Source organism: Rhamphochromis longiceps, linkage group LG23 (genome assembly GCF_057381845.1).
Source record: "Rhamphochromis longiceps isolate RC_006_pf linkage group LG23, R_longiceps_female_GT1.1, whole genome shotgun sequence".
NCBI lineage: Eukaryota > Metazoa > Chordata > Actinopteri > Cichliformes > Cichlidae > Rhamphochromis > Rhamphochromis longiceps.
The window spans coordinates 6,856,732-6,872,012 of record NC_140578.1 but is presented as its reverse complement, the minus strand read 5'-3'; the positions used below and the strand labels follow the sequence as shown (position 1 = coordinate 6,872,012).

The 15,281-nt window shown below is 38.6% G+C and overlaps 2 protein-coding genes across 2 annotated transcripts; one reads left to right on the top strand and one right to left on the bottom strand.

Moving 5' to 3' along the window:
- Window positions 1-1,127: 1,127 nt before the first annotated feature.
- On the bottom strand, window positions 1,128-7,383 carry plpp6 (phospholipid phosphatase 6). The gene is made up of 2 exons (XM_085397631.1): window positions 6,891-7,383; window positions 1,128-4,790 (listed from the first exon to the last, which is right to left on the bottom strand). The coding sequence occupies exons 1-2, from the start codon at window positions 7,381-7,383 to the stop codon at window positions 4,423-4,425; spliced, it is 861 nt and encodes a 286-aa protein (XP_085253757.1). The 3' UTR covers window positions 1,128-4,422.
- prdx6 (peroxiredoxin 6) lies at window positions 7,272-14,747 on the top strand. Its single transcript, XM_085397632.1, has 6 exons — window positions 7,272-7,412; window positions 8,032-8,306; window positions 10,252-10,408; window positions 11,730-11,873; window positions 13,610-13,756; window positions 14,456-14,747. Exons 2-6 carry the CDS (start codon window positions 8,215-8,217, stop codon window positions 14,579-14,581), a joined length of 666 nt encoding a protein of 221 aa, XP_085253758.1. The 5' UTR covers window positions 7,272-7,412; window positions 8,032-8,214; the 3' UTR covers window positions 14,582-14,747.
- The last annotated feature ends 534 nt before the right edge of the window (window positions 14,748-15,281 follow it).

Below are 15,281 nucleotides of genomic sequence, written 5' to 3'. Positions count from 1 at the left end.
TCTAATGGGAAGGGTCAATAGCCTCTGTGACAATGCCAACGTCAAACACACATTTCAGTTACAACATCTTAACTACTTGCGTCATTTAAAATTTTATTGTTAATGTTGGACCTCACTTGGGCATTTAATCAACTACTGATAGTGGCATTGCACCAAAATGGATTAAACATCAAAATAAATCTGGGAAATACAGCAATATGTGAACTGAAAAACTTCGCGTACAGGTTCAGTCATTGGGTCGGTGTGGATAATTATTAACCCAGTGATACCTAACCCAGTGAAACATGACTGTTTCTTGTGTTTTGACTAAAAATTGAAATTCACATCGGGTTCAGTAGGTCAAAGAGCCAGGTCATCAAATATATAATCTACGAACATTATATCACTCATTATTGTAGTTGAAAAAGAGACATTATTCAGTCCTTTTGGCGATGGCGATTTCCACAAATGCATATTCCACATTTATCGATGCATCTTAGTACATGTACAATGCAGAAACAAAACCATATACCTCATGTCCATTCATCCATGAACCCCTTGCAGCACACACCATATCATAACATAATAAATGAAATAGTAAACCTAAACATGGCATCACCTAAATGTGATACCAACAAAATAACTGCTTGCTGCTTTGGCACAAGTGGCAAATAAATTGTGTAATTTAAAAGAAATCAGCTTATTAGTTTTCTATTTACTTATCTAGATTATTGCCCTCATTTTTTTAAACATTGGTGGAGCATTAAAAAGAAGTAAAAAAGTAAAACTCTAGTATTGTTAGGAATTATTTCACAGTGTAGGAATTAGGACAAATTTTCAATAAGAAAATTTTAGGCAATATTTTCTTGGACTGAAATTTTTAATTTTCAGACAGAGCAATCAGGTATGGACTTGAGGAAATTATTTCATTCCAGGTGTTTACCCATGCATTCCATGCATTTGCATTTGGGGGGGGGGGGGTGTCAAGATCTCTGTCTAAATAAATAAATGTGGGTAAATTCCCAGATGATTAAACATCCAACTATTTTGTAGATAATAACTGAAATGAGTAAAGAAAATAAACAGTCTATGTATGCAAGATAATTCATAATTTTATTGGGTGGGTTATATTGGTTGGGTCTGATTATTGGGTGGGGGGGTGGGGGTCATAACACCCCTAACCCCCCTGGAAATTACGCCCCTGCAGCTATCTTCTAATTTGCTTCCAAATTTATCACAAAAGTCAGGAAATTTGTGTTTGCTCAGTTATTTCTTTGTTGTAACACTATATATTTCATACCGTTGGAAATCCTGTTTATTTCCCCTTAAATGCTGCCATATTTGTAAGAAAAATGCTTTTGTGGTTTGAGCAGAAGTATTGAGTATGTGGTTTGCCCCCATGAAAACCTTGCCAAATCTCCTCTGGCAATGCAAAACTTAGTCTGCTCTTTACTCTTGTTTGTGTCGTTTATTGAGTTGAATTTTTGAGGTTTGAAGACACAAGACATGTTGGCAATTTAGCAGTTTGTAAATTAACAATCGGGCTTCAGTAGCATGCGGACGAACCATACGCAGCCACAATAACCTGGCATCTCCTGCTCATGCTGGTTACCAGGTTGGTCACACACTGCTATGGGATCGCATCCCATTCTTCAACCAGTATTTGTCACAAATCAGCCAGTCTGGTTGTGCTGGTAACTCTCGCACAAACAGCACGCACAAGTTGATCCCATATGTGTTCATTGGAAATCAACGAACACCATCCTCTCAACTTCCAAACTCTGGAAGGACCCCGTTCAATGTTCAAAAGTAGTGAGTCCATACTTTAAGAGGCGATCTGACTGCTGTGGACAGAATCTGGACGCATTACTGAATGTTCCTCCACACTTTCAGGTTTCAGTGCACATGTTACTCACACCAACAATGCAAATGGGCCTTACTGTGAAGGGCAGTCATGGTAGGCCTCCTGGCGGCCTCATAAGACTGGCTGTGTTGAGTCTGTTCTGGATTGTCTCACCATATTGTCCAGCATTTTGTCCTCTGTAGAAGACAGCCTGCAGTTTCGAGGTTCTGACAGGGTGAGGAAACTGTTTTCATGTGGTGTTGTCTTCTTGTGACATGCGCTTCATGGCCTACTTCTGACTTCATCCGTTATATGGAACTTGATCTTTAATTTGGAGAAGGTATTAGAGCTCACTCCAAATAATGCTGCAATTTTATTTTGGACAACATCCCCTTGAAGTTGCTCTTGAAGTTGGCAAGAGCCCTATCCAGATCAGTCAAACGTAGCATGTTTGGAGCACTAACTGGCAGGGTCACTGGTGCTGCTAGTCAGAAGCTCAAAAACAAAGAATCAATAGCAGAATAAGCTGTTTGGCATTGGCAGAGAAGATTTGGCAAGTTTCTCATAGGTGCAACGCAAATACTCAACTCTGCTGCACAACCCACAAATGCATTTCCCTTACAAATGTGGCACCATTTAGGGGGAAACAACAGGTTCTCCAGCAGTATAAGATTTATCGCCCAGAAGCATTGCTACAACAAAGACATAATCAACCAAACTTTTACTTTTTGTGCAAAGTTCTAATGCAGCAAAGGGCTTAAAAGAAAACCAGAAAACAAGACTGAAAAATTGGTTAATGAAACTACAGATCATTATTTTTTCCCCCTTCATATACGATTATGTATTTAATGTCCAAGAGCATTTAAATGTGAATGAAAAAACCTAACCATGCAATATATTTACAATCTTTTATATATATTTAAAACAGCACACCTGTGAGTCATTCAAGTGAATCAAGTTACTTTTTTCATTAGTTTTTCAGTAAATTTCACAATGAAAATGTCTATATACAGTATATACTCCTGTAGTACTTAAGACCCAAGTGTGTGCATTATACTGCATTCCTGCCTAATAAAGACAAATGTGCAGTGTCTTATTCCATTTAAGTGAAGACAACTCTTAAGCCAATTGATTTTTGGGTGAATTGTCCCTTTAAGCAAATACACTGTACAATTCTGATATGCCAACTATACTGCGTTTGCAAATTTCTGCAAGTGATATATGTAGACGACCTGATAACATTACGGTTAAGTGTATGTAATCCTTCAGAGCTGATAAGTTATCAGTTACATGTACAGTTTTGGTTGACTAATAATGAAAGAGAGATAGTGTTAAAGTGAAACAGACAAATATATGGGGTGCAATTAATCTTTATGAGGGTTTGGATGTGCTTCCTTAAAAGAATGTTATGTCTTCTTATCTGATCAGTAGTCACGTAAAGAAGAAAAAAGGCCCTCTGTGCTCTGTGAACAAAGCTTTGAGGACATGTTAGGGCTTATATCATGATTAGCACCTAGAAAGGCTAGAGGGGGGCAGGTGAAGACAGGTAAGCAAGTTTGCTATATGTGCAGTTTTCATTTGATGTCAGCAAGTAAATGTGAATTGTGGAAAAAAAAAAAAAACTATTCACAGAGTAGTTATACAATCTTTCATTAAAAAACAAAAAACAAAAACCCAGCATGTCTGATTCATAAATTATAAAACAAGTTACATTCTGGATATTTTTAATTCAGTTTTTCCCGTTATGTTTAATAAATACTACTATTTAATACGTTTTTGCCATGGTTTCCAGATTGAACAACTTATTTCACTGTAAACTTTCAGACAGTGTTTAAAGCTGTGCAGCAACTCTAAAGTACACTTCTTTTGATGCACGCGAATAAGCTGCCACTGGTGGAATGTTGTGGTAGCATAACATTGTGTTCAACACATCTGTTTCACTTTTAAAAACTTTTTGCTAGATTTTGTAAAGACTGAACTGAGCTTGCTTATAAAGTTTGTGGATGTGTAAAGTAAGTAAGAGCCCATTAAACTGTGTTGTGAATGTAAAATTGAGTTTAGACTTTATATTGTATCCTTGAATCAAGCTACAGAAGTGTCATAAGTGAGTTAGAGAACTTCAAGGTAAATGGTCAAACCTGTTCTCCTGTAATCTGTTGGGATTAACCTGCTACTTGTTATAGACGAGCTAGCAGCTACCTCAGAAAGAGGGCTAGTAGTGGACTTAGTTGTCACACAACATGAAAAACTCTTCGTTTTTTTGGGGGTTTTTTTTGATAAAGATCTACTCTCTAGTGTCAGCATAATCTCCAATACAACACTTATGGGATGTAAAAAGTATTCTTAATATTTATTTGAATGTATAAAAACATTTATTTTATAACAAAACAATTTTTGTTTTAACACAACTTTATGCTCCACAACATTATTCATATTTCTCTTCAGCAAATATCGTTTTGTTACAAAGTAAATGTATTTTTAAAATGATCCCAACCTTAGAAATAGTGCTGCTTTCAATTCAGTGAGAATATATTACTATAAGGGAAAAAGGTGTGTACGTGCTCCTTTACTCAAATATAAACTACCATTTCCTTAAGTCCTTAAGCTGACTGTCCCAGCAGCCCTTGCAGTGTTTGAGGGGACAGCCACAGCATTTCCACAAGGTTGTACTGGCAATAGCCCATCCAGAACCCAAACATCACATCAGTCACATTGTGCCTGCCCAGCATCACTCGACTCAACCCTACCAGGCCCACCCACAGCAGAACGAGGACTCTCAACGGGGCAGCCAGCACGAGGTGAGCCAGCAGGAAGCGGCCACACATGGCGGCACGCGTGGCATGTCCGGAGGGGAAGGAGTAGCGGTCCACAGAAAAGGTGGCGAACATGTCCATACGATTATGTGCTGGCCGACGCCGACGCACCACCGCCTTAACAATGCCAACCAAGATCAGGTCCAGCAGCAGGCCTGCAGGGGAAGAAGATGGAGATATGCTACAATGCATGAAACAACAACAACAACACAGCCACATTAAAACAAACAAACAAATGTGAATGAAGAATGTTGTATGAAGTGTTTACAGTGATCAAGTAGAGTAGAAAAGCACCAGGTAAGAACCAGACCATAGACTATTTAGTCCATTTCAGTGCCAGCAAATCCTCCAGGATCTTGAAGATTAAGCAGATGAATTAAACTTTGTGTTAACCTTTATTTTTTCCTATTAAAAGTGAAAAGTTAACTTGACTTGCAGATTTTTAGACTTGTAGAAGGCCTACAATAATCTGCAATCTGGTAAAGATTGTTGTTGTTTGAACCAGGGTTTTCTTATTGAAAAAAACAAAAAACAAAACCTAACTGTTATTTGCACCACAATGATATCACAAAGAATTTCACAGTATGATGAAAGGGAAAGATACAACAGCAGCACTGATTACAGGAATGACTGCAGTTTTTAAGTCGTGTTTCTGCATTGAGAGAATGAAAAGCTTTTGGTCTCCTGGGCTGCAGCACTGAAAAATTAATGCAACACTCAGGTGGCATGAAGCCAATTCGCTTCTACGAATCTAATGAAAGGGCTTCAGCAAAATGAAAACAGAAATGCACATTGCATCCATCATTACTGACAACTACTATGTGGTTACATTATTATCTGCTGCTTTTAAGACCTGAGGTTAATAACCATAGAGAGAAAAGGGTTTAGACGGTTTGCACACAGCAGCTTGCTGCTTCCCTTTTAAGCTGTTCTTTTGAAGTAAGTGCACTACTTAGCCCCCACATCAGAGTGCTGTGTAAGAGGGAGTCTTGTTCCAAACATGTTTTGATGAAGAGCTGGGATTTTACCAATACCAATGCTTACTGGCTCTAAACTACTTAAGGTAATACTTCTTAAAGCCTTGTGTTTATTTAATGCTGATATGAACCACAGTAGTTGGTGCTTACTCACTAACATTATGCATTTGGGAGGGTTGGCAAGTAAATATTAAATGATTACTGAAAGACTATGGGGACATATTGAACTTTTTATTCAATACCCTTGGGGCACATCTCTCTATTGTGGTAAATGAGGTTTAACTAGGGAAGCCCTTATTCAATAGTCTGTTATTTAATGCCCCTTAACATAAAGTTTCTGCCTGATCCAGCTTAAACGGCAGCTTAATTCAGTTTCTGACTTCTCCTTAATATCTGAAAGTGGAAAGCAGGTCATAAAATAGAGAAAATGTCCATCACACTTTGTCATAGGTCAATTTCATATGAAACTATTACTCATATTTTTAGCTTAGAAGCCCATTAAACATTCTGAAACTCTGCATGTTTGTTTTCCTATGATATTACCGAGGTAATACTGCCACCGAACAGCAATAAATGTATAATGTAAAACCACAATAAATAAGTACATGCAATCACGACACTGTGGGCTTTACTGATACCAACTGCTTAATCCAATTATGACTCTGAACACAACCTCGGTAATTAAAGAACTGTTTATAACTCGGTCTAGAATCCAAATATAGGTCTTTGGCATTTCTGGTTTCACTGCAGAATACTCCGGTCTTGACCCTACTCTTCTGAAAACATCACTATCACATGCATTTCCTTGCTGTGGCTTCACACAGCATCACATGGACACTCCCTGGAGGCAAAGAAGCCCCAGACCACTTTGGCACTTCAGTCAACATTTTACATAGCTATCCAGTTTTCCAGATTAAGACCTATTTCATATAATCTTATACTTTTACCAGTTTCCCAAGCTGTGAAGGAACATCACAAAAGGTGTAACAGGTGACATCTACAGGTGAGAGCCAGCCAACACCAATTACACAAAGATAACCCTATATACTCATTATCTGACGCGTTATGAGAGGTGGGATCAGCTCTTCTGTTGCTTAAGTGAAGAAATTATGAAAGAAGAACTGTGCAGGACAAATCAGGACCGGGAAGGAGCAAGGAGCTGTGACACCAAACCCAGCTCAGTGGCGCACTGATATGTATTGAGAGGGGTTTATCTGTGATTACATACGATGCTGGAAGAAGAAGCAACATGAAAGAACACAAAAAGCAGAGTTTTACCCATGAAAAGGTTGAGCATGACTTCTTGTCCTGCAGCACTGTCGCTCTTGTACAGACAGTAGGCGGTACCAGCCAGCCACGGGATACCATGTCCCGATATCTCTAAGAGCTTCATTAAGGGGCGCACACTGCCCCAGGACGAGTCCTCACAGGCACACACTCCCAGCTGCTTGGACAGCCACAGGTCGATGGCCAACAGGGAGCTGAGCGCTACGCGAATGAGGGAGGGGTTGAGCCGGATACCATCCTCTTCAGGTGGCCCCTGACCGCTCGCGGAGCCCGTGGAGGAGCCGGAGCCCCGGCGCCGAGTGGGGCTTTCAGAGGCTCGAAGGCGGGCCGTGGTCGGGTCGGAGCCCTGGCGCTGGAGCAGGTGTGGCGGTGAAGACCGGTTTAGCGGCTTTGTCAGAGACATGAACTCGTAGCGACCGTTGGAGCTCCCGAGCACCGGGCTTCCTCCGCTGCGACCGGGGTTTTTCGCTTTAGGAGAGGGCATGGTGTCCGTTAACTCACCGGCGTAGACAGGTATGTGTAGTGTAGATGCACAGCAGCGGTAAATTTTCTGCAGTGCTGTCCCGGTTGTCGCTTCTTTAGCTCATCTGTTGTACGTTTCACAATTCTTATCACGTCCAGGAAAAGATGAGCCGTGACGCCATATTTGTTGTTCTTCTCGCAAAGTATCCTGGGAAGCTGTGTTTTCGAAACTATTTTATTCCCTTAGCGAAGTTATCGCGACTAAAATTGTGTAGAAATTGTGTATTTTCAAAATAAATAAACAAATAATTGAATAAATACATGTATAAAATTGAGTAGTTTTAAGTTTGCATGTATTTGATTTCTATAAAACTGAGTTAGTACGGTTTAATATTTGCAATCTTTTTTATCTTTTGTTTTTAAGTCTTTATTTTTTAGAGAACGTTCGTTTAATTCATTTTCTATAAAAATGATTTTTTTTATAGCAAACTGACAAGGCCTAAAATTTATGACGAGTTCTCCATATTTTAATGAATTAATTTATTAATTTTGGTCTTCGTTTTTACATTAGCAATATATCTTTCTTACACTTTGCACATTATTTTTTGAAAAGTTTTTAATTGTTTTTTTCTAATACGTTTGCGTCGTTATTCTCTGTTTGTTTCGATAGTTAATGTCGAAAGATGTCGGAAAAAACCCACGTGTTTTAGGACTCTTCTCTGGTTGGTCGGTGAGCTACGCTGGATCGAATGGATCCGCCTCTATCCGGATCCATTGACATATTGCGCAGTGGGGTCAGCATTTTGCTCCTGTCCGTTATCTCTGGTGTTTGAGCTGAACAGGAGAGTCGAGCATGCCTGGACTTGTGTTGGGAGACGAATTCCCAAATTTCGAGGCCGACACCAGCATCGGCAGGATCAAGTTTCACGACTTCCTGGGCAACTCGTGAGTGTCATCTTGCAGCATACAGACGTCGCACTGTAACTTGTTTTAAGTGGGTTTTGGTAATAATGCTGCAACAGTGCAGCTTATTGCGTGCTCAGTCAGTTACCATCCCTTCGCGATTCCTCTCGATTAAAAGCTTTAGCAGATTTTTCCCAGATCTTACTCGCCAGTTATGGCGGCTGACATAGACGGCGTTACACAAGCGTGACCTATTGGTTTAGAGACACTTGTAGTTTGTCAACTACACAAACAAAAAACTTAGTTAACAGTCTTAACTACACGCTGTTAACAGGTAAACTGTTAGACAATAAAATCGACTACAAGAAGCAGTTCATTAGATACTGGAGGTGTAAACTATGTGAAACGGTTGTGTGCGTGGCTGTTTGTTTTCCCTCTAGTCTGTTCTCCACTGAGGTTTAATTGCACTCCTTGTTGTGTGCCTATTGTTGAACTTGCCAGTGCACACATCCTTCAAACATCCAACAATAATAGGCTCGATTGGTTAAAAGAGCAGAGAAAAAAAGAGCACTGTGTGCATGTATAATATTTAACACACCCCCACACACAGCTCGAGGTGAAATGTGGAAATGCACATTTTGCTGTGAGGTGTCCCAATAACATGATGCAACGTCCTTTGAAAAACACCCCAGATATTTAAGTAGTGTTGAAAAGTGTTCCTGTTTAAAGCACATCGTTTTTTATGGGGAGGAGAGAAGAGTGGGGGAAACGATGTGCTTTAAACAGGAACACTTTTCAACACTACTTAAATATCTGGGGTGTTTTTCTTTCCTTCGGAAAAACTGAAACATGTAGTTGTTAGCTGATTTGTAAATACCCAAGAAAATAATTTGCAATGATTTATGGCAAACCATTCAAAATTCAGGCTTCTCCTATATGCAGTTTTATATCCCTACAAATCAAACGCCTTGCAGTTTTTGCCAGAGAAAGCAGAATATTTGGGGAAAAAAAGAATGAAAACAGTCATTCTGCTATCCTAAAGTTTTGGCACACATTGCGTTATCAAAAGTATAACTGGATCAGATAATTCCAACTTTCATCAACATGAGAACACCACCCAGTTTTGGTGACTGCATAATAACTTCCTTATTTTTCCCTCCTCGGAAATGTTGGACTGTGTGAGGCAGCCATCTGTTCAAACCGTTTCAAGCTTTTCCTTGTGCCTTTCCCCCCTCATTTGGATTTTTTTTTTCCCTACCAGTTCAAATTCTAATCCCAAGAGGTGAACAAACTTTGTTCAGCCTCATTTGAAGCCTGGTAGTCGTAGGATATTTAGCCAAAAACATCAAAGAAGCAAACAAAAAACCCAAACTGGTTTAGTCACCCAATAATCAGCTGATCATAATGCTTCTAAACCATGTGATGAGGGGTCACAACAGACTGAAGGGCAAATCCATCGAAGTCATGGCAGACCCCAAACTCACATGATTCCAAAGCTACTTTAAAAAGACCAACAGGTAACTCCTTAGTGGATTTAAAGTCTTGTTCTCTCTGTCATACTCACAGATGCCTGTTGCTTTAGCCTGTGTTTGGAAATTACTCTCCTCCTTTTGTTCCCCTTTCTCTGCTATTTCATCCTCCTTTTTTTTTCTTTTTTTTTTTGTTTCGACTCCTACTCTTTAATTATCTTTTTCTTTCAGAATATTTCTCAGTATCAGTTTGTAAAGCATGTTGGAAGCACAAGGTGGTGAAAGCATGAAAACTTGCTTATTGTTTTACAAGTCTCTTCAGCTTGTGGTTACCTTGAACTTGTGACTTGTTTTTTGTAACACACCCTGTCTATAAAGATTTGAATTGCACACGATGACTGTTATAAAGATGATCGAACACATCGGAACTTTTTATTTTAACATTTTACTTTTACTTTTAATTGATGCTCCAAACAGAGGCCTTGTTGAGTTGGAACAACATCTCTTTTCCCCTGCAGATGGGGTATCCTGTTCTCCCACCCGAGGGACTTCACTCCTGTATGCACCACTGAGCTCGCCCGTGCTGCCAAGATCAGCAATGAGTTCAAGAAACGAGGCGTAAAGATGATTGCCTTGTCCATTGACAGTGTTGCTGATCACAACAGCTGGAGCAAGGTTAGGAATGCACAAGTACAAACTGTATAAGAACTTTTTTTTTCTTTAAGTTCTTCAGGACACCCTTGCTGAAAAGTACATATTATTGAGATATTGACCATTATCTTCAAACTCAACCTGGTATTATCAGGTTATACAATCTATCCTAAGCTTAATTTCTTCACATTTCCAGAGATAATAATTGTCTAATGTCCGTGGACTGGGAAGATCTGGTTCTGTCTGCTCCGTTGGGAGAAAAACCCTGTTTATCTTAACTTTAGTGCTCCTACATGTCTGGTCTAAGAGTAATTAAGTAATTTAGCCTTCAAGTCCCAACTCGAGTTAAGTTTCCAGTAAGAAGCACATACAGTAGGTTAAGTGCTGCAAATAGTATATAGAAACATGCACCTCATCAGAAGCACTAAATGGTAGTTATTTTCAAAACCAGCAAGGGGTGTAATGAAATAGTTTTGCATGGCAAGAAAGAAGGAATATGAAAGTAAATTTACAACCTTCAACTGGAACTAAAGTATGAAAATGATATTAAGTGTAAAATACACTGAGGAAGAAATAATGTTTATTATAATGATTACTTACTTAATTATTGTCTCTTTCTTGTTTTTCTTGTTTCTGTTGTAGTGTATATTATTATTATTATTGTTATCACACTTTTTTAATGTGGACTTTACTACAGCTGTTATTTGTACATTACTTTGAGTGTAAGGAATCATAGCTGATCCTGGTCAAGCAAAAAGCACCAAACTTTTATAATAGTCTACAAAATGTTTCTCTGAGTGGATCAGAGCTGTGCTGCTTTTTCTTTTTCTTTAAATCTGTGAAATCTTCTACTTAAAATAATCTGGAGTATTAAGTATTTATAATAGAGTATAATACAGTAGAGCACTTTGGTCACCAGCTGTGGTTTTACCTTTTTACTTTATAAAAATACAGATTTAATTTTGACTTAAATATATAATTCTACATATCATTTAAACTTTTTTTTACCAATGTAAACTATTTTTAATGTATTTTGTTTGTCAAAGAAAGTTAAACTATTATGGATTCTTTTTCTTCTTCTACTTCTACTTCTTCTTCTACCACGTTTATTCTTCAAATTAACAATGATAGTACTACAGGCGAATATACTTATGGCCTTTATAAAACATGCTGCTGTTCCTTATCCAGTAGTTAAAGATTACATGCCGAGGATCTGTGATCACTCATCAAACCTGTGCTGCAATAGTGGAGAGATGGCTGCCAGGAGGGACACAATTATTAACAGAGGATGAAATGTGAACTAACAACCATTTAAAAGCTGACTGTATCTCTTGTCTCCGAACAGGATGTGATGGCTGTTAGCAAAAACGCTGATACTGACCTGCCTTTCCCCATCATTGCTGATGACAAGAGGGAGCTGTCAGTCCTGATGGGTATGCTGGACCCAGATGAGAAAGACAAAGATGGCATGCCCCTCACTGCTCGCTGTGTGAGAAACCCATTCACTTTTTATTTTCTTCAATAAATAAAAGTAAAACAAAAAATAGCACTATAATTGTGAAAGAACAGACAATTAGATGCATATTTTTATTTTGCAATAAGATCTGCACTGACTTGCATGCTTGTGAAATGTTTTGGCTTTATACTTGCTGTTTTAATTACCCACCATACCTGGTAGTTAATACTTGAAAAAAGTATTGATTTTTACAGTTAAACTGAAATGTACACTTGCTGGCCACTCTGTTAGCCACACCTTGCTAGTCCCGGGCAATGTTCAGATTCAATAAGGTGCTGGAAACATTCCTCAGAGGTTTTTGGTCCGTGTTGACACGATCGCATTACACAGTTGCTGTAGATTTGTCAGCTGCACATTTATGACGCGACGCTCCCATTCCACCACATCCCGAAGGTGCTTCATTGGTTTGAGATCTGGTGACTGAGAGGGCCATTGGTGGATAGCAATGAGTCATTGGTGGATAGTGAACTCATTTTCATGTTCAAGAAACCAGTTTGAGATCATTTGAGATTTGTGACATGACACAAATGTCAAAGTTGACCATACTATCCAAATCTCACTGCCGAAATTTAGATTTATCAGATCCAGTATTGTCTTTCCTTTTTGTTGTCCTGTTTTGGTGTGTGAACTGTAGCCTCAGTTAGGGCTGTGCGATATGACCAAAATCTCATATCCCGATATAAGAATTCTATCGTCTAATAACGATATAAATCACAAAAATGTAACATTTTCTGTAAATTCTGTGAATCTCAGGCAGCTCGTCTTGTGGGAAATGTTTCCAGCTGCGCATCATGTAGCTGGAGTCGAGTGTTTTAATTAACCGATGCATGAAACTATACATTTTTAGACATAAGTTGTAAAGGCCGCCGTTTTCTTTGTGAGTAATTATTACACAGCGTGCTGCGAGGAAAAGCCTGTTCTAACGTTTGAGTCTAAGGTTTATTTTTTTAGCACCTGGCGGCTCTTTTTTTAATTCTCATCCGTAAATAATCTGCTCTTTCACGTGATTCAGTTTATTTTGAAAAGTCTCAACAGGATCTTGAGCTTTATTGTGAAAGGTTTATGTGGAACATAAACAAGCGGACACGCGATGCTGTTACTGTCGTTGTTGCTAACCACGCTTGTCCTTCCGTAGTGTGGTTATATTAAATATAAGAGAAAGAGAACTTTAAGAAATTAATATAGCCATCAAAATGATGAAAAAATATTGCCGTAAACAGTTTATTTTGCGACACCACGAAACAAACGATAGCGTAAAATGAAACGATAGACGTTTTTATATGGTCATCCGATATATATTGTTATATCGAACAGCCCTAGCCTCAGTGTCCTGTTCTAACCTGACTGGTGTGTCATTGTTGATGACCTGTGGCATCAACAAGGCACTTTTCACACAGAGAACTACTGCTCACAGTTTTTAAAAATGTTTTTCTTTTTTTTCTTTTTTTAAACATTCTCAACATTTTCTGAAATGCTCAGAGAGCCCACATGGCAAAAACAACAATGTTCACTTAAATCCCCTTTTCTTCTTCATTGAACTTCAGACATACCTAACAAGGTGGCCAGTTATTTAATTATTTTAATTCAGTTAGCAAGGAAACCCTTTTTACTGTTTTAGCATTTTTGGACATATTGAATTTTTTAAAATCTAAAACACAGAGTATATCCAGAGTGTTGTGGTTAAGGAGTGTTATCTCGTTCCACTTTAGGTGTTTGTGATCGGCCCTGACAAGAAGCTGAAGTTGTCCATCCTATACCCTGCAACTACAGGAAGAAACTTTGATGAGCTGCTCAGAGTTATTGACTCTCTGCAGCTGACTGCACAGAAGAAGGTTGCCACACCAGTTGACTGGAAGGTACGTAGTGAAGGCATCAGTCAGCAAGCGAGGTCATCAACAGAGAACAAGAACTGATGTAACGCCACCTGCGCAGCTACTGAGCAGCAGCTCTTAATAAGTTATCCATGCCAAGTGTGCATAATTGAACTAGACTGCAAATAGCAAATAATGTTATTATGACAAATGTAAAAACTCACATTCAGTATCTGGTAAATATCGTCCTGGGACCCAGCCTGTTCATTTTATTATTTATTTATTTTTTTTCCATTGAAATTTTTCTCCAACTAAGACTATAGCAGTCTGTCATATTATAAAACATTAGTGTTTTATAGAAATGATTTAAATAGTTGGGAAATATTCACTTTTTGCTAATAAAGACTCATAAAGTGCTTTTAAGTTCTATTAAATATGGGCCTGCAGTGAGTAGACAATTGGCCTAGCACTAAGGCTGAATGCAGAATGGTTCTTTCCAAGCTAGCTGACTCAAAATCCACCAATAGCATGTTACGTCTTGTTTTTTGGGGGGTCAGTTTTAAATTTGTGTTAAACTTTTTTTGGTCTGAAGCACCAACCATTTTTAAGGTTGGCTAACTGCCTCCTAAATTTCATTTAACATTTTAGGTTTATTCCTAAAAAGTGGTTTATTGGGGGAAGGTCGTATGATGAAATAGTAAAGGCGTATACCCTGTGTCTAAAATACCCTTACATGTTTTTCAGCCCGGTGACAAAGTCATGGTCATTCCCTCGCTCTCAGATGCTGAAGCTGCGTCTCTGTTTCCTAATGGTGTGACAACTGAAGAAGTGCCTTCTGGAAAGAAATACCTGCGCTACACCCACATCTGAAATCACATTACTCTTTGACCTGGAAATCTTTGGTTAATAATTCACATAAATCGGTGCACGTACCCAGTTAGGTGACTTGTATTTTCAGTCATGCAACATTTCCAACACTGAAGCAGAAATGCCTTATCCCCAAACTACTTATCCCCAAATAAACACATTTTTCACATTTGTTTTGTGCTTTCTGAGCCTTTCCCTTTTTGTACAATTTTTCAACAGTTTTAAACAAGGTCCTCATGTGTAATTTGCCACTAGGTGTCCTCCTACAACCTGGCATGGAAATATTACCATGCTGCCTTTGCTGCAGTAGTGCTTTCTGTCAGTAGGTGGCAGTATGTGTTAAATGGAATCCTCGCTGAGCTATTGGCAAAAGAACCAACTTGTTCTCAACAACTGCAGTGATAGGGAGTGGTACCACATGTAATGAAATGACTACTTGTATTTTCACACATTAAAAAGATGATAGAGGACACTGGTAGTAAAGGTGAGCTCTACTTTCAGTAATGTTGTATTTCTCATAATATGCAGACTTTCAAAACCTTCTCACGCTTTTCTGTTTTCGTTGCGCTGCCTCAGCTTGCAGATTATGCATAATTATGTCTTTAATGTACCAATGAGCATTATGCTACTGGAATATGTTTTTAATTAAGCTAAATCTTTTACTATTTATCTGATTGTACTTTAGTTCATAACACCACATTTA

Coding starts and splice junctions, on each gene's coding strand:
- plpp6 (XM_085397631.1), bottom strand. CDS start 7,383: ATGCCCTCTCCTAAAGCGAAAAACCCCGGTCGCAGCGGAGGAAGCCCG. Junction 4,791..6,890: donor CATGCTCAACCTTTTCATGG/GTAAAACTCTGC, acceptor CTTCCCCTGCAG/GCCTGCTGCTGGACCTGATC.
- prdx6 (XM_085397632.1), top strand. CDS start 8,215: ATGCCTGGACTTGTGTTGGGAGACGAATTCCCAAATTTCGAGGCCGAC. Junction 11,874..13,609: donor TGCCCCTCACTGCTCGCTGT/GTGAGAAACCCA, acceptor GTTCCACTTTAG/GTGTTTGTGATCGGCCCTGA. Junction 13,757..14,455: donor CCACACCAGTTGACTGGAAG/GTACGTAGTGAA, acceptor CATGTTTTTCAG/CCCGGTGACAAAGTCATGGT.